General features: G+C 39.9%; 2 protein-coding genes across 2 annotated transcripts; both read right to left on the reverse strand.

Moving 5' to 3' along the window:
• Positions 1-753: 753 nt before the first annotated feature.
• On the reverse strand, positions 754-3,275 carry cfl1l (cofilin 1 (non-muscle), like). The gene is made up of 4 exons (XM_084948634.1): positions 3,145-3,275; positions 2,000-2,295; positions 1,682-1,758; positions 754-1,531 (listed from the first exon to the last, which is right to left on the reverse strand). Exons 1-4 carry the CDS (start codon positions 3,145-3,147, stop codon positions 1,422-1,424), a joined length of 486 nt encoding a protein of 161 aa, XP_084804760.1. The 5' UTR covers positions 3,148-3,275; the 3' UTR covers positions 754-1,421.
• A 4,848-nt stretch (positions 3,276-8,123) lies between these two features.
• On the reverse strand, positions 8,124-16,788 carry LOC146374726 (calpain-2 catalytic subunit-like). Its single transcript, XM_084949004.1, has 21 exons — positions 15,581-16,788; positions 15,379-15,448; positions 15,087-15,205; positions 13,731-13,864; positions 13,466-13,634; positions 13,280-13,363; positions 13,088-13,173; positions 12,693-12,767; positions 12,095-12,255; positions 11,832-12,001; positions 11,726-11,737; positions 11,360-11,571; positions 11,175-11,211; positions 10,910-10,975; positions 10,777-10,834; positions 10,628-10,692; positions 10,442-10,510; positions 10,271-10,349; positions 8,669-8,785; positions 8,526-8,584; positions 8,124-8,440 (listed from the first exon to the last, which is right to left on the reverse strand). Exons 1-21 carry the CDS (start codon positions 15,815-15,817, stop codon positions 8,417-8,419), a joined length of 2,103 nt encoding a protein of 700 aa, XP_084805130.1. The 5' UTR covers positions 15,818-16,788; the 3' UTR covers positions 8,124-8,416.
• Between the last annotated feature and the right edge of the window lie 1,784 nt (positions 16,789-18,572).

Below are 18,572 nucleotides of genomic sequence, written 5' to 3' on the forward strand. Positions count from 1 at the left end.
ACTGTTAAACTACTCATCTGCCGTAAATCACTTTGAAAAAAAAAAGAAAAAAAAAAGGCGTCGCTGCCGCGCGACTTTTTCCAAATCGCCGTGCGTCATTGGTTCCCTGAAAGCAAAACAGCCAATCACGAACCGACCAGAGCGCCCCTCTTGTTCATCCAGTGTCGTATCAAACCCCGCCAAATTCTGGTGCGATGGTTTCTTTTAGCCCTAATACTCGAAGAGCCACCTGCCGGTGTTTCAGGTCCTGTGGTGCATGCATTTTTTGGTAAGTAGACAGGGAGCGGGGCCAGGCGGTGCTCCCACACGGCTTTAAAAACTGCTTCCTGTTTTCACAAATCAAGTGCCGGAACTGGATTATATTTTGTAATCGAGATCCCCGAAAGTCTCATGACGTTCAGAAACATTCACATGTTGTTCCTGTGGGAAATCTCGACAATTTAAAGTCGAAGACAACTCATTTTTGAATTACGAGGACGTGACATAATATGCAAGAAGCAGTTCTTAGGGATGTGATGCTACAACTAGTAATCGGCAAATAATATCGCTCGGTTTGCTATACATCCAGGCTCCAGCTCTCTTGATTATACATTTTTAGTTACTCCCACCTCTTAAAAAGCACCCACTTTTGTACCTGTAATATATCCTGAACAACCTGTACCTGTAAGTCATATCCTGAACACTGAAATATGATAGTTGATACCAAATCATAATTGCACCGGTAAATCAAAACAAGAGGCAAAGAAAAAGATCAAACATTGCATTGAGTTTATTTGACAACACATCAACAGTGCAGCAATTCCAGTGATTTTTGTTTCCCCCTGTACTATAACTCTAGGTGTCCATCAAAGAAACACCCCTAGGAATATTTCTGTCAAACTTAAATCCCAGCCATTTTGGCACTACAGTAGGTTAATGTTGTTTTACAGCACACGTTTGCTTTCTTGTTGTGGAGAAATATTAAAAAAAGGAAGACAAGTGGCGTATACTGACATGTGCAGGGATTCATGAAGTTTGTATTTACACAGGGGAAAAAAGAAAAAAAAATATTGGAGAAATTTCAAGGTACCAAGAGTCAAGTAACAAAAAAAAAAAAAAAAAAAAAAAAAAAAAAAATCCCCCCCTATAAAACCAAAAATGAGTAAAATACCATCTGAACAAGGTTGATTTCACAGTCCGACTGTGTGCCCAGATCGTTTTGAGTTTCCCTGTGTTAACACTATCAAAATCCCATTCAGAGCCCAAGCCTCCCCCCCCCACTTTAAGCTTTGTCAACCATCTCCCAACCCCACCCCCAAAAATCACCTTTGACGTACCATTTCAAATCTGTTTAATTGACCTCATTTTGAAACAAGGAAACAAAGCAAAAAATAGATATTTTTCATTCATTTATTTATTCCTTATTGCTTAATTCAGTGATCTCACACAGCGTGGCCCTCAAGCTTGACTACACCTTTTCCCATTCTTTCTGCAAAACTTTCCCTGGTTCCATAATCTGAAAGGTCATTCATCTCCAGCATGTGTTTGACTCCTGTTAGAAAAGATAAATAAAATAAAAAGGGAAAGACCAGCTTGTGTTAACAATATAATAGAATTCCAAAGTAAATACATGTAAATAAGAACGTGGCATGTTAAAACATTTTCTAAAAAATTAAAACAAACCACAAAAAAAACAACAAACCTGTTTGGATCTTCTTCAGGGAATCTTTGGAGCTAGCGTATTTCATTTTTTCTTTGATTGGTGCCGTATCAGGAGCCCTAATAAAGAGAAGCCATTATCCGTTTGTCCAAAACAGACTGCTTAAACATTTTTCCTATTCGTGCAAACGTCTCCTTGGAACGACGTAGACTCTCAAACGCATCAGAATCCAGACATTATGTTAAGTTCTTTTACTACTTCCTGCAGATCAGTTGGGTGCAGGCAAAAAAACACTATAAATAAATAAATAAATAAAATGTAAAAGTGGAGGGAACACTCAGCAGAAATTTGAGGACTTACCACATCACAGCGACCAGTTCTTCTTTTCTACTTGATTCCTTTGTTTCAAAGTGGCAGTCATACATCAAGTAGCGACAGACTTTAGAATCCAGGAGGCTGATGAAGAACTTGAAGACATCGTCCTTGTCTGCCAGGTCTTTCTGACGGTAGATTTTATCGACGACGATGGCGCCCTCGCTGTCATCGATTTTGAATATCACCAATCTTACGCGTTCATTCTGGTCAGCATCATTTTTCACGACCTTCATTTCATTGATGAGGTCCTTAACGGCGTCAGTGACTTTAACTCCAGATGCCTGGTAAAAAGACAAGATATTATAAAAAGGAAAAAAAAAAAAAAAAACCCCAAACCTCCCACACACACACACACACACACACACACACCTGCTCCTACTACAGACATGTAGATTTGTGACACGCCTCTCATTTAAACAATGGGATTTATAAAGTTAAGCATTGGGAGTAATTGTATTAAATACCCAGATGCAAAATGAGCACTTTAAAATAAATTGGGCCTTGGGTCGTATATCTGCAGATATTCTCAACTTCGACAGTTTGTTCCGAGAGAAAAAGCAGAAATGAAAGATGAAGAAACAGGAAGCTCTTCAAAAAAAGTTCAGCTTTGGAGAGACGTGCTGTTCAGGCAATTAAATGTGCAAACATTTAACCAACTTTCTTTTAGCAGCAATGTGCCAAAGGGTGTTGCTATTCTTTCCCCAGTTTTTAAGGCCTTGAATCTGTCACATTCCAGTCATTGTGGAACAAGTTAGCACAAGAAACGCCGCCCCAAGGGATTCTCTCTCAACAAGTTTGAAGCACGAACGGAGCTTCCTCCATTTTGGAGGCAAAGCCACACCATGAATGAACAAACCTTCTGCACCAAGAGCAAGCCATCTTCTTATTTCCTCCCACTCCACAGTAATCACATGTAAGCCTTACACCATTGCTCTACTGACAACCAATTTCACACAGTTTTCCCTTTTTTCCTCCTTTTTCCCTCCAAATTTGGTTTTAAAAGGAGGCTTAAAGCTGTCATCACTTCTAAGGCTGCATTGTTTAGCAGAGCACACAAATCACACAAGAGTGGCAGCTCAAGCTAAAAAAAAAAAAAAATCCTAGCATAATTCTTTGTGAGAGGTACTCACCATTTTGCTTCTGATGTGTGACGGAAACAGGCAGCAGAGAAAAATGGCAGCAGCAGTCAAAAAGCTGAGGGGTCATAAGGAAGGAGAGCAGGTTGACTCATAGAGGAGGAGCCCTGTTGAATTGAGCACACCTCCAGAAGGCGGCCCAACCCTCCGTTCCCAGGTGTGACACAGTTTCATCTGCAACCTCAGCATTTGCATTTAATCTCAATTATAATTTGAAGCTTAAATCACAAAAAAGGTGTGCATGTGCTTAAGTGCCTCACACAACGTGAGCGTTTTTTGTTTTCTTTGTTACTTTTTTCTATGCGCTTTAGTCTTGTTAAGCTTGATATCTTTTATCTTTCTCAGGTGAGGCTCCCAGGTGTTATAGACGGGAGCGGCACATGACGTCCATATATGGAGAACAACCGCGTCTACACTTTTTAAGCCATCTGCAGCTCAGATGGATTTCTATGGCCTTATATGGTAATAGGTAGGATGAGCAAAGAGATGTGTCAAAAGAACTTATTTAGCTACCTGTGGAAACCAGACTGTTTCTGCATAGTGAGCTGTGAGATACACAAATGACTGTTTCAGGCCAAAACCACACTTATATCTGCATGCATATTTGCAACTCGTGAGGACTGGTTTAGAAGAGCATGTTAGTGTAAATGTTGAGTTGCCGGCTTTGTTTCTTAAAGGGTTTTTTGTGTGTGTGACTCAGTGATGACTCAGTTTTGTTTTTATAGCTCAGAAAAGTTGCACCGCTGCTCTTAAAGTCATAGCACCACTAGCCCTGTGTCTCTCTGTCGCATTGACCTACATGTAAAAGAAGTGTAATCATATGCACATGACATACAAGTGTAAAAGGAAGGAGGGGCCTGACTGGCCCCTACGAGGCCTGCGCCATGACTCTTTGAGCAAGTAATGTGCTAAAACGACAGTTCCAGGGTACAGGGTGTACTTCACTGAGTATCTCTCTCTACTTTTTTTTGCCCTACTGCCTTACATGCCCACTGCAATTCAGAGACAAATGTAATGTTCACATTTATTTAATATTTAATGGTTTCTTTTCTTTTTTTTTAGATTAGGATAAGTAGTATTCTTGATCAAGATAGGACAATTGATTCCAGGGGGAAGTTCAAGTACACAAGCTCCTCTCCAGAGCGAGGTATTTAAGATTAATTTAGATTAAAATGAATAAATTCATCCCAGTAGTGTTTAATCACAAATAACAGGACAAAATCCAAATGACATTCATGCAAATTTGAAAAGGCTTCCAGTCCTGTCAGAATAACTTTACTGAAAGTTTTTGTTTTTGTGTACTACTCCTTTAAAATCATACCCGTGCCAGAAGAAAACTGAGTCTCCAATCAATACATTCAGTAACTCATGTAGTAAATCATACTTTCTCTGTCAGCATCTTATCGTATCAGTAGATAACTTTTTCATTCTTTTCTTTTCTAATCCTTTTTAGATAAAGGGCACGGTGCTTTTGTCAGGCCTGTCCTTTTAATGGCACCTCAGACACTATTTTTAAATGCAGATACTCTGCTTCAGCAGCACAGTGGCCTCTCTTCCTCTCTGTGGATTCGTGGTTTACAGAGTCAAGAGTCCCGCCCCACATCCGGACTAACGTCTGTTCCAAAAAGCCAGGGTGTGCAATAAGTACAACGCCTAACATCAGAATTTGTGTCTCGAACAAGACTTATATTTATCCCACAGTTGGGAAGCTGTTTAGCAAAAGGTGTGATCGAACTGAGCATCAGTGTTCCTGAGATTTTTGTTTTTGTTTTAATCTTTTTGCAAGGCCCGTCTGCCAGAGCTGAAGGCAGCCAGCAGCAGCCACTCTCAAAGTTTTAAAAGAGGAAATACAACCCTGAACCACACAGGGCAGGAAATGGCTGCTGCATAGCTCTCTGTGAGTTGAATATTTCATGCTGCTGCAAGCATATTTGGAGTTTTGCCACAACCCACGTCAGAACAGCCGATAACCAAATCTGTGAGAACTGTGACATCTGCTGGTAAATCATGGGTACTAACATGGTTGACACTGCTGGGCTTTTCTGTTGTATGTATGGCATTTGTCAGTATCCTCTTCTTCTTTCGGCCGTTCCCTTTAGGGGTCACCACACTTGATCATCTGCCTGTTTTTCACTCTATCCTTAGCATTACATTTGATCACACCAACCTTCTGCATGTCCTCCTTCACTATATCTATGAATCTTCTCTGTGTTCTTCATCTTGTTCCTTCGGCCTGGCAGCTCCATCCTCAAGCTCCACGGTCCAAATGTAGTCGAGTGGTTAAAATGTAATTTAATAATTGAGATATATAGGTTTTCTCTTGGGATGTTAGAGTGCCCGTAAACATTTTCTCTCATCATGTTCTTTTGAATCTGTTTTTGGTTTTTAAAAATGGTTTTAATTTGGGGTTGTTAGGTACATTTACTTGATGTTACAAACCTCCGCCACGAGGTGGCAGAATTGCCAAGAACAGTAGTTTCTACGAGGGGTGGGTTTCAATAATCGATTTTACAATTCAAATCGATTTTACAACCACCAAACAGCTAAAACAGCAAATCAGAGCAGGTAAACTGATTCCACACAAAGACGTGAACACAAAGCGCGGACCCAATGCACCAGAATCTGCGAGATGTCGGCTTTCTCTCCCAACGACACGGACAGAGTTCCTAGTAAATATGCTTGGAATGTGTTGAGACTTTGTTGTGTCAATACTTAAAAAAAAAAAAGTTATAAAGCAACATTTTAATGAGATGGTTTATATGTTTGTAGTTGTTATTAGTGATCGGCACCTGCAGGTGCTAGAGACCGCCATGTCCTTACATGTGCAGCAAGACATAGTCTGCAATCTCCAGTGTGTCCAAGCGTGATCGCGTGGTTTTGGTTTGGCATTAGTTTGTTTATATGTGTAGCCAGAGGCATATTTTTTCATTGGATGTTTTGTGTTTTTTGTTTTCGGATCTTATCTGTATGCCATTAAATCTCTTCAAGAACTCCTGTTATTGTGTCCTGTGCGGCAACTAGTTTCCCAGGCTACACACGCTATACTCTCCACGACACATGTCCAAAATATCTCAGCCTTTCTCTCCAAACCGCTCAACTGAAGCTGTCCTTGAGATATACTCAGTTCCAGTCTTGTCCATCCTGATCGCTAGCTCTGCCACCTCTAGCTAGGCCTCTGGTCTTTTTGTCACTGCCACAGTCTCCAAACCATACTTGTAACCCAGAGATTTATTTTGTGTGCACTGACCTCATAATTTGTAATTTTGCTCAAGTTTAATTCTAGCACCCATGGTTGTAACGGTGCTGAAAGTAAGCAAAAGTGTAACAGGTCCACTTTATATGAAAATCTATAAGTGTTATTATTTACAACATATTGAAGAACATATGATATATACAGTGACTTTACTGCTCTAAAGCTGCAGTTGTCTGGGCCTTATTTGATGCATGTATGCAGGCCCACTGCACGGTGCGGTTTAGAATTACATTTCCAAATTTTTACATTTGTTTTTCAGGAGAGTTTCTTTTCATCTGGGAATATTGTAGAGGTGGATTTGGTTTGATCTCTAAACAGTAATTCCACACTTGCATGGTCAAAAACCATTGTTCTTCTGACCTTGGTTTAAGTTTCTAGTCTATGCAAGTGTGCTGTACTGTTGCTGTCGGGTGTGGTCAGCACTTTTCCAAGGTGAATCCAATTTCTTATTTCTGCAGATGAGAATGGTTTTACATCAAAAACAAACGGTCAAAGTAAACGGAAAGGATGTCATATAGACCTGAGACATAATTTCCAGGCAAAAGTAACAGTAAAAGAATGATTTACATCAAAAATGAATTTGCCTAATTCTGATCAACAAAAAGCAAAAGTGTGAAATTGAAAAGTTATTTCAAGCATATTCCTCGAAACATCACATTTATTTCATGCTAGTTTTTAAAGGACAAAAAGTGGAAAAAGAAACAACTGACTGTTGTTGTTGTTTTTACCCGAATAAAGATTCTTTGAGCAAATGCACTGTGCTATGTTTGCAGAATTAAAATCTTCAGATTCTCACACAAAGTTGCCATCAACTAATTGAGTTGCATGAAACACAAACAAACAAATGTGTAGATATATATGACTTTTCAGCACAAGCTTGAATTCTTCATCTGAGGTCCTCTACAACATTTATGCACTGTGGATTAAAAATCAAAAACAGGCACAAGTTACTATCTATCCATCCATTCACTTCAGTTCAGTTGAGTTTAATTCAGTTTTATTTATATGGCATCAAATTACAACAATGGTTGCTATTTTATTTTGCAGTGTAGAGACTCATGATTAAATGTGTAGCAGATGAGTTCTTACTTCTGAAAAATTCACCTCTATTTGACCTGTCCCATCCAAAGTTTTAAAGGAGTCTGTTGAAGTTAAGTGAACATTGAAATATTATGTCTCATGTCAGTGAGACAAAAATATGATCATGAGGACAGAAACTCCCTGAAGAGAGACTCCAAGCGAACCAGGCAGCACAGGAAGTCGTCAAAGTCAATGGTGGGATTTGCTTCAGTGTAGTGGCCACAATTATGTAATTCACAGGTTTTTTGATTGTGAAACCTGAAGAAAAAAACAAAGGCAAAACATACCTGACTGCTTCAGTCTTTACTCTCTCAGACCTTTCCAATCTTTGAAAGCCTCTTAAATCTTAGGGCAACGGTAGAGAAACAAAAAGGGTGAAATCTTGCACTTCTCGCCGGCGTCCTCGACAGCATTTCGCATCTCAGAGGAGCTCGTGCAGCCACTTTGGTCTGCATCTCTCTTGTTGTGAGAGAGTGTCATATGTGCAGTTCACCTGTCACCACACCCTTTATTTTGCATGCCAGAAAACTTGTTCCAGCTCAGCAGTTTCAGTCACAGACCACCTTCTGAATTTTGCTGAGTAATTTAAACATTTGATTTGTAACAAAAAAGAGTGCAGATGCCATAGTTTCTTAGTTTGTTTTATTTTTTTTTATTTTTAACACGTTTTTATAGCTTGACAGAAGTTGTAAGAAATTAAAAGCAAAATACCCACCAAGACTACCAAGTTTTTCCCTACTGAACAGAAATATTTGCAGAAAAACCAACTAACATGGCATTTTATACATGTGAGTCATAGTATAGCCCAAAGGGACTTTAGCATTTGGAATATACTGTGTGAAAAGTAAATCAGAAATGAAGGAACTCTGTTGATCAGCTGATCTTTCTCTGTGCTCACATCTGAAAGGGGTCCTTGTTGTGTCGCTGTCAGGGCTAGTAGATTGCCAGGCACAGCCACTGCAATAAAAAACAACATTATGCAGCTAGCGGTCCGAATGAGAAGTGCTGAAAAACCAGCAGCCTTTGTTATATTCCTACACACCTGCTGCATGTTCAGCTCAATCTTGCCCGAGTCGTCCCTTTCCAGGGTCTTAAACACTTCTGGTAAAGCAGCAAAGACAAAAAGACATTTCAGACAGCGATAAAACATGTAGAAGTGATGTTGCTGTGTTTAGTGACACTTACTAAAGAGCATTTCCAGTTTAATGAGACAGCCTACAAAGCTGTCAAAGTGTATGGCATACTGAGCATCAGCGTAACGATTCACAACAGCTCTCAGCACAGCACTGTTGATCAGGAACCCTGGGAAACAAAAACATTTCCATCTTATCTACGGTGACCATATTTTGATTTCCAAAAAAGAGGACACTTGGCCCAGTCATGAAGAACTTTAATAATACTGTTTGCTTAAAGAAAATTTTAACATATTTAAACGATGCCTTCTGTGTGCTGTTAATGAATGGTGAAATAAAAAATGTCATATAGGCATTTACAAGTCAACAAGTGCAAAAAAATAACTTAAAAACCTCTGGAATTAAATAATGGTACAGAAATAAGGCCTCATCTGTATAAGAAAAATTACCAGTATTGGGTCGGGACAAGGGAAATTTCTTTTGCAGTTCATCTGAAAAGCTGCGCTTGCGCTTTGGCATCTTTTAAACTTTTAAAGAGGTGCACTCTGTCCCGTCTGTGAGGCAGAACAACCACTCACAAAGCAGCAGCTCGTCGATGACGTCACACATATGAGTCCTCTGTAGGCCCATAGAAAAACCGGGACATTTTCATTAATCTCAAAAATCCACCCGGATGCCCCGGACAGAACTTTAAAAGTGGACATATCCAGGGAACCGTAATCTTATCTCCCTATATTTGAGGAAGATCTGATGCTGGGGAAGTGCAGTGTTGAAAAGATTTCATATATACGTAAATTCTACAATAACTTAGGAGTCGTGTTACACAGCCTCACCCATGCATGTTTAGTTCCTGTGGAACAGTACACCTGAATAGTACATACAAGGCGGCAGTCCCCTAACTGGCTGATATAGTTCTATCACTTCTTTTCCATGTCATACAAATTAAAACACAGATAAACATTAATATGCACACACATGCTTTTGTCTGTTTGTGTAAGTCTCAGTAGTCAAATACAATATAATCCCAGAAAAATAAACTTTTGAAATGTGAATTTCTTGGTTTTTCACAAGCGTATCAGACCTGGCAGTTTCTAATATGTATATCATCCTATAGCCACAATGCCACAAGGAGTGACAGTGTAGTCACACCCTAAAGCATTCTCTTTATGCTCTTTTTGACTGTTGGGACCATTAAATAAGACTTGAATCCACAAACTTCTGTACAGTCAGACTTAATGCAGTCAAAAGGTGATGCACCTGTTGGCCACTAAAATGAATCTATGTTCATAAGTGTTAATTATTAATTATTAAACATCATGCCATGGTCAAAAGAAACCCAAGAACAGATGAGAAACAAAGTAATTTCCCAGTAGTGACCACGGACTCATCCAGCAGGTCACAAAAGCACCCAGAACAACAAAACTACAGGTGTGACTTGTCTCAGTTAAGGTCAGCCTTCATGATCCAACAATAAGAAAGAGACTGTGCAAAAATAGCATCGATGAGAGAGTACCAAGGAGAAAACCACTGCCGACCAAAAAGAGCACAAAGGCTCGTTTCACTTTTGCCAAAAACATCTTGATGATCCCCGAGACTTTAGGAAAACATTCAGTGGACTAACGGGACAAAAGCAGGACTGGATGGTTAAAGTTACCTGCTTTACTGGCAGCATCTCTCATCTCATGGGAGCTCATGGTACCAGATTTGTCTGTGTCATGACTCTTGAAGATCTCCTGTATGAGCCAAGAAGCCATGCCTTGCGTTAACATATACACAGATGTGTTCAAGGATAAGCAGCATGGATTTGAAACTATTTAAATCTCACCAAGTATTTTTGGATTTTCTTCCAAATCAACTGGAATTCCATCAGTCCCAACTTCCCACTTTCATCTTTCTGGAGAATGTCAAGGTTACTATGAAGCTCACCATCAGTTATTTATGTACTTTAACTTCCAGATTATACGATTACTTAAACCTAAAAAAAATTGCAGTCGACTCCTTAATAGGATACATCCAGCAGACTGACCATAAGGCGACCTGTCTCAAGGCTGAATCCATCAGTTTTAATGTCAGACCCTGCAGGAAAATGACAACATATTTCTCACTCCAACTATTAATTCATAAAAAAAAAAGAGTGCTTTAAACTTTTGTTGTACTCACGCTGAGAAACTGCATTGTTTAAAATTTTGATCAGTTCAAAGGCGGACACCTCCGTGTTCTGTTTGAAAAGTGGCAGTCATTAACTTCAGAGCCAAATAACAGTAATAAAAGGTTCTCATGTCCCTCAACCTACATTGCCAGCCAGCTGCTTGAAGAGTTGCTTCAAATGAGGATCTACATCCTTTTCAGATACCTTGTCCTGTGAGAGAAAAACAGAGAAGATAAAAACAACGAACTGATCAATGTGGAATTAAACATTTAAAACCATGAATGTTAAGCATTTAAGTTTCAGGATGGCATATATGCTTCAGTTTCAGATGTAATGAAGAAAGAAAAGTAAGTCTCAAAAAAGCAGTTTTATTTTATGCACGAACAGCTGTCAGGTGTCACATTATTACCTCCTTTATCTTAGCATCAATTTTCTGCTCCAGTCGTCTGAGGAAAGAGAAACACACCTTTAGCACAGTCTTTCTGATTAAAAAGCTTACTTTTTTAGCTTTAGCTTTGCTTTTCAACTTCAATGGCAGTAGAAAGTAAAGTGCTGAAATCTGAGAAATTATTCTGCTTGTCACATTACAGATACCTGGTTGCAGCCTCTTTTTCTGTGAACACCCTGAGAATGAAGCTGCCTTTCTTGTGGGGATGGAAGGTTGAGGGAATTATGGCATATTCTCCCGGTGGGAGATTGAAGCGGCCACACACTTCCCGTGTGTTGATGAAAGTGGGGCTCATGGCTACATGTTTCTGACGCAGCAGGACGTCAGGCCCGAGGCGGACATTTTTGCAACCTTTGTACTGAACAGATACAGAGTGTTGTTACTGCAAAAAGTCAGGCTCCTCTCAATGCAATCAGTCGAGCTATGTTTGTGATTCTTGTGATTTCCGCTTTCTTTTTGAAATTTCAGCTTAAAAGAGAAGGAAAGAGTTAAAGGAAAGTAGACATACAAACCTCATCTGGAACCTGCAAGAAAGGAAACAAATATATCTTAGAAAATTTGTCAGCTGTCAAAAAAAGTATGTGATTTTATGAGCAATATGAAATGAAGCTAAGGTACCTTATAAATGGCAAAACCGATTGTCTCGAGGTTGGGGTCAACCTTTATCAGCCGTCGTCCATCCTTTTGCATCAACCCCACCAGAAAGGTGCATCCGTGCTTCCCATCCAAAGGATTGTCATCCACATCCTCCAGACGCAACAGGAACTGAGGATTGGATGGGAATGTGGCTGGAAAGCAAGTCAAAATAATAATAATTTTTATAATCTGGACCATGAAAGGAGTTCTTATTCAGACATACAAGGTTTTGATTTCATTCTAACCTGTGTGATTCCGGCAGCCGCCAGCAGTGGAGCCGACCCTCCACATCCCTTCAAACTGGCAGTAGTTCCAGTGACCCACATCATCACTAGTGAGTGTATCTGGGGTCAAATTACAGATCTCCAGCTTGGAGAAATTCCTGATGAAGTCTGAGTAGGACATCCTGAGGAGAACAATTTCTCCTTAAGATAATATTCAGATCATTTTTTAAAGCATGTGTCTTAATGTTTAAAGGTACTTTTTGTCCAAACCCTCTGCACGATTTAAGGAAACCACATGGTGGCAGCATTTTACCGGAAAGTAGTTGACCAGCTTGAACAGGATTACATTTTAAAATATTTTTTCTTTCTATGTTGTTATTCAAAGTGGTATTACATACAGTCCAGCCTTAACTCAACTTGGGCTGATGTCTTTTGCAACATAATACCTGGATGGTTTGTCATTCTTTTGATCGTTTTGGCTCGTTTTAGAAACTTTTACACGATTCTTCAATGAAGGCTTTTTTAAAGCAGTTTTGATCATAAAGAGCTTTTTGATATTATTCTATTATTATAAAATTGTAATTTTCAGTCAGTATAATGTAGAAGCATGTAGAATTACCAGAACTCTCCATCTTCAGCCACGTTGTTTAACTTCAACTTCTCATCTTCAGTGACGTGGCTCCATTCACTGGATCTAATTTTGATATTAGGAAGAATCCTAGTATTAATAAATAGTAGCTAATGATCCATCCATCCAACCAAGCATCCATCCATGCCACTTATCCAGCTCTAACTTATTCCTGGTGCACAGAGGTGTTCCCAGGCCAACTGAGCGATATAATATCTCAAGATTGCCTTGTGTCTGCCAGAAACACCTCACCTAAGAAGCATCTAGGTGGGATCCAAATCACATGTCCCGAACCACCGCCACTGACTTCCATCAATGTAGAGAACCAGTGGCTATATTCTGAGCTCCTCGCACAACCTTTATATGTACAAAATATAAATATTCACCCATCACTCCAAGGGCCTGTCCATTCCACCTCACCCCATGGGTTCCTGATGCGAACCAACTGCACTTGTTGCCCTTTAAAATTAGCCTTGAAGAATAAAGCACATTTAATAGGAATCCAATGTAGTGCACGCTTTTTTTTTGTTTTCTTTTTTAATTTGAATACCAGTTCACAGTCTATATAATCCACGTACCTCCTCTGCACCGGTGAGAGAGTATGCATGTCCTTTTACAAGCTTTAGAGATGTAACTGCCTCTGACTCATAGGCACTGGTGATCTGAAAACAGCGAAATTTAAATCCAGTGTGATAATGTCTATCAGACTGATGTCATGCTTATGTGCAAACTGTAATGCAAATCATGATGCAAATAAGACTTACATCAATAGAGCAACCCATCAGTGAACCCAGGCTCAGGGCCCTCTGAATAATGTGAAAGAGATTTGCTGGAGCCTCTTTTAGGTTGTATGTTTCTGCAATTCCCCCGGTGAAATCCTCAAAACCCTCAATAGTGTTTCCTCCTGTCAAAGCCTCGTAGCTGCCATACACCCTGTCAGACAAAGGAACATGGGTAGTGTAAATGTATATTTGTACACATACACGCCATTATGATGAAGCAAAAAAATATACGAGGAGCTATCCATACTTAGCGTAGGCCTTCTCCAGCAGTGCACTCCAAAACTCTGAGCCCTCCGCTGAGTGAACAAACAGCAGCTTTCCATCTTTGGTGGGCAAACGATCATCAACCACCACATCCACCCACTCACCAAACTGCCAGAACTGATAGAAAACACTGATAAGTGTGAGTGCTTTTTTATTAATGAACAAGATTTTGAGATCAAGTTTGTTGAACTGTTAACTTAGCACTGTTACCCGAGCTTCTGGTCGGCTCTTAGTGACAGGTTATACATAATCTGGTGAATGGACGGGTTCTTAAAGCACTTTCCTAGTCTGTTTGCACACCCAAAGCGCCCTAAACCTCTGAAAACATTAAATACACACTCGTCTTGTAAAAGTACAAGGAGACTTTTTTCCTCGGGTGTGATTATTCTATCATCTAACTAGGCAAATAATAAGTAACTTCTCTAAATGCTTTCTCATACATTTTTACTGTATATGTGTGTGTGTGTGTGTGGGGGGGGGGGGTTGGCAAGCGCATCACCTGGACATGCCCTCAGGGGTTGTCAACATTGTCAACATTGTGACACGGAGTAAGTGCTGGCGCTTGTTAAAACTTATCCAAACACTAGTGCTGCGTGATATTGCAAAATTTGGTACCGATCTGATAGCAAGTAAATACGGAGCCAGTATCGTTGATACTTTCAAATTAAAAAGGGAACTGTAGTGGTGATCTGCGTGCCGAGAGTTATGAGATGAATCATCATTAGTTTTCAAATTCTGAAGACATTTTAAGGACCACTAAATCTTTGTGATTTATACTAGTTAATTTTACAAATAGTAATCCACAATACACAAACTATTTTTTTAGACACTGAATGTAAATGTGCTTGTTTCACAAGGTCTTTGGCTCAACCTCTGTTGTTTAAATAGGCTGTAAATAACATATACAGTCAGCACAAAAAGGTTCAGACATGTTTAATAGTGTATGTCTAAGGTATATTTTTTCATAGCCAAAAGTAAATCATAATTTATTTGACACCATGCAGTTGGCTATAAACTGAACTAAGAGGATATAAGCAGTATTGATCCTAGTATCAATCTGATACCAATACCAGCACTTGTATCGATGCAGTCACATTTGGACTGATCTTCCCTTCAGTAGTTGGCAGAGGTGGGAATAAGCACTTTGGTCAAAAAAGTTAACTGAAGTGCTTTGAATGACAGTACAAATAGGAATCTGTTTGAACTGTCACAAGGTACCGCAGAGCGTAACCTAATTAGTATTATATGTATGTCACTTCTTACCAAAAGTGTAATTTTATTTAAATTTATTAACAAAACCAGATAAGAAAATTAGCAAGTGGAGCAAAAGTTTCCTGACCTGAAAGTGAAATATCCCAGCATAACCTTCAGTAAAGCTTTGGTCAGGAGGCACCACACGAGCCAGAATGTCCTGGTTCAAAGTCAGAGAAGCTATGGCAGCTAAGAGCCAGCAGTCACCTGCACGGTAAGGACAGATATATGACTACATGCTCTGAGATTGGGCAACATGTGCTGGTCTCAACAGCGTAGCAGCTTTGCAACCAACAAACAACCATTGCAGAATATGTGGGTGCTACTCACAAATGTCTAAAAAACACAGCTCACCTCATCATTGAGCTGTCATCACTTACCCAGAGTTCCCTGCCGAATGTCCGTCCTTGTAGCGCCGTCATCAATGAACTGAGGGTTGGAACAAAGCTCCTACAATGAAAGCAAAACATCCTTCAGTAATGGGAAGTACACTATAATTAGATTAATGAATAAAATAATGAAAGTCTTGTAAATATGATATGTTTGTGTTAAAAATGATTGTTTGCTTTGTTGGCCTCTTACCGTTGGCCTCTTCCAAACGATGCCCTTAGTCTTTGATGAGTATGGTCCCAGCTGGTTGTAGCCCAGTGATTTAGGCTCAGGAGGAAAGCGATTGTCCTGAAACAGGTGGCCGGTCTCCAGACACTGCTGCCGCAGAGCCTCATAATCTTGCTTGTAGAATTTCACTGCCTGTGCGTTGGTGCCAATGCCCAATTCCCTGTCTTGCTGACGGGCCAGTCGACTTGCTGTAGATGTCATCTTCACAACTCTGTATGTAGAATCCGGTCGCAGTAAATGTCCTTCTTTGTCCTTTCTTTCAGGCTTCACTGATGAACAAATCTTTCGCCAGGTGAGCACAATCCGAAGTACCTTTGTGTCAGCCTTCTTTATAGCTCTCTCAGGTTCTTGGAACACGGGGTCAGGTGACAAATAGGGTGGGGCTGCTAGGACAGGTGAGGCAAACAGCAGCCAACAGCAGCTCTAAGCAAATCTGCACTAACATGGCAGTGACCACAACTGAAAGACAAATACGGACTACACCCAAGGGACATTCTCATCCTACATTTTAATGTCATCTGTATGTATGGTGGAGATAGGTATGCCTCCCACTTTAAATTTGGACTTTTACACATTCTGTAATAATCTATAGAAGTACCATAACCCAAAAAAATAGAGATGTTTTCTCTCCAAGCGTGATTACATGTGGTAACTATAGTTTAGAGTTGTGAAAGGGACTCTTAAAAACATGTAGAATGAAGCAACCATCAAACTGAGCTTGAAAACAACTGGGATCTAAATGACACTGCAACACTAAGCCCGGTTGATGCACAGATCCAATTGCGTGTAAACATATATTCTTATTCATCACATCCTCCATGCAGAGCACAGCAAAGTTAAGCCTTAGTCAAACACTTCCTAAAGTCAGTTTGATCAGGAGTTACACTGACTGCAAGCTGTTGGCACGAGTTGTTGTTGTTTTTTTCTCTTTTAACAGAACACGATTCATGTGCGAAAGGCAGGAAAACAGACACCTGAATACATACGACTTCTTTTAAGAGCCAATTTCCATCTTAAATCTTATCCAACACTGGAGCAAAAGCAGCTCATGAACGTTGCATCATAAACCCCTAACCGCTGTGTTTACACTGTCTTGTTTATGAACATAACATGGAAAATGAGTGTCAAAAACAAGCATAGCCTTCAGACATAATAATTCATTATTATTTACCACAGGGTGGGACTGCACTGAGCTCCCTTTGCAGCTACTTTGAACCAAAAGTTTTGCATGAGAGACAAAAACAGGAAGAAGGCACAATACAGATTTCCAGGGGCGGACTCAAAAACAGGACATTAATCACATGATGTCTGTTACCTTTGACAAACAGACTTCACCTGCTGTCTTTGTGTCAGCAAAATTTAATGTTGGTCTTACTGCAACATTGCTTTACCAGAACACAACAAACCAACACTCTTACAGCTAAATAAATCGAATCCATCTATAAGTACAACAGTTCTTGTGTGTTTATGACATGTTGTTTTAGTTCTCTGCAAAGGCCTCAGCCGATTCACAGACTTGAACTGCAATATTAACTTTTTTGGCCACTTGGAGGCACTGTGTTAGTTGCGTATTTTTAACTTCCGTTAAAAACAGGCCAGTTCAAATACCTGCACCTGAACAAAGGATGAGATCATATTTACGCCAGCTATATTTGTGTGTACCTTAATCTTTGTAGTCATTTATATGGGCTCAAAATGTGGTCATAAATATTTTGTACTTGTAAAAAAGATTTGTATGTGTAAAAAAGATTTGTATGTGTAAAAAAGATTTGTGTGTGCGTAAAAAAGATTTGTATGTGTAAAAAGAATTTGTGTGTGCGTAAAAAAGATTTGTATGTTACGGAGCCCCGGAGGGGACATGGGAGAAAAAAAAATTAAGACGGAGTTTTGCGAGATCTCGCAAAACTAACTCGGGATCTCGCAAAAGTTTTGCGAGATCTCACAAAACAAACTCGGGATCTCGCAAAACTTTTGCGAGCTCTCGCAAAACAAACTCGGGATCTCGCAAAACAAACTCGGGATCTCGCAAAACAAACTCGGGATCTCGCAAAACTTTTGCGAGCTCTCGCAAAACAAACTCGGGATCTCGCAAAAGTTTTAGCCGCATTCTTCCCGTTAGCTCGAAACAGTCTGTGGTCGTCCGAGTTTGGTGATTTTTGTGTCACAGGTCTACGTGTTTAATATAGGGACTTCCACAGCCTTTTCAACAGCGCTGCGGACCGCGGGGTGGGGGCGGGCAGTGTTTTGGAAATGACAGTCTTCATTACAAAGCTTTCTTCGTTATGAATTAGCATACATGTTTTTATTGAACATTTGAAGAACCAGCAAAAAAAACAGAAACTCTTGTAGAGGACATAAAGTCAGAGATAGAAAAGACAAGGAGCAGGTGCATCTAGTACAGGTAGAGCTGCTGCAAAAACCCACAGAGCCCAGCAGCCAGCGTAACAAATTCTGGATCCTTTGCTTTTAGTTAGCAGTTAGCATTAGCAGCACATCCTGCCTCTGATGTGAAAGGACTTTTATGCTGCGCACTGTGACTCACAGCAATGGTCCTGGGTCAGCCCTGACTGTGTTAAACTAATCCTAAAGTAATAATGGTATTTCTAACCACTGATATACCACAACTTTTTCCTTTCAACAGCTACTGAAAGTTAGGGGACCTAGCTGCTATGGATATTTATATAGAGATCCTCCAGCTTCAAACTGTATCACCCTTCAAGGACCTGCAGTTCAAAAAAGCGCCCCTCCGACAGCCAAACCCATCTGTTCTCTGATTGGATTGTTACATTTGTGATTGATATGACATTGACCAATCAGATGAAAGGAAGAAAAATCGGGTCAAAATTCGTACTTGTAACTTGCAGGGTTTTTTTTTCTAAGTCCACACACAAATCTTTTTTACGCACACACAAATCTTTTTTACACATACAAATCTTTTTTACGCACACACAAATCT

Source organism: Perissodus microlepis, chromosome 13 (genome assembly GCF_051167445.1).
Source record: "Perissodus microlepis isolate ML-2025 ecotype Zambia chromosome 13, ASM5116744v1, whole genome shotgun sequence".
In the NCBI taxonomy this organism is placed as follows: Eukaryota; Metazoa; Chordata; class Actinopteri; order Cichliformes; family Cichlidae; genus Perissodus; species Perissodus microlepis.

Bases quoted from the DNA above. Each gene is read 5' to 3' on its own strand.
- cfl1l (XM_084948634.1), bottom strand. The intron at 1,759-1,999 runs GTAAGTCCTCAA...TCTCTTTATTAG, and splicing joins GAACTGGTCGCTGTGATGTG to GGCTCCTGATACGGCACCAA. The intron at 1,532-1,681 runs GTTTGTTGTTTT...CTTTTCTAACAG, and splicing joins CCTGAAGAAGATCCAAACAG to GAGTCAAACACATGCTGGAG.
- LOC146374726 (XM_084949004.1), bottom strand. From the start codon at position 15,817: ATGACATCTACAGCAAGTCGACTGGCCCGTCAGCAAGACAGGGAATTG. The intron at 15,206-15,378 runs GTAAGTGATGAC...CTTACCGTGCAG, and splicing joins CATTCGGCAGGGAACTCTGG to GTGACTGCTGGCTCTTAGCT. The intron at 8,786-10,270 runs GTAACTTTAACC...TTTGTTTCCCAG, and splicing joins AGATGCTGCCAGTAAAGCAG to GGTTCCTGATCAACAGTGCT.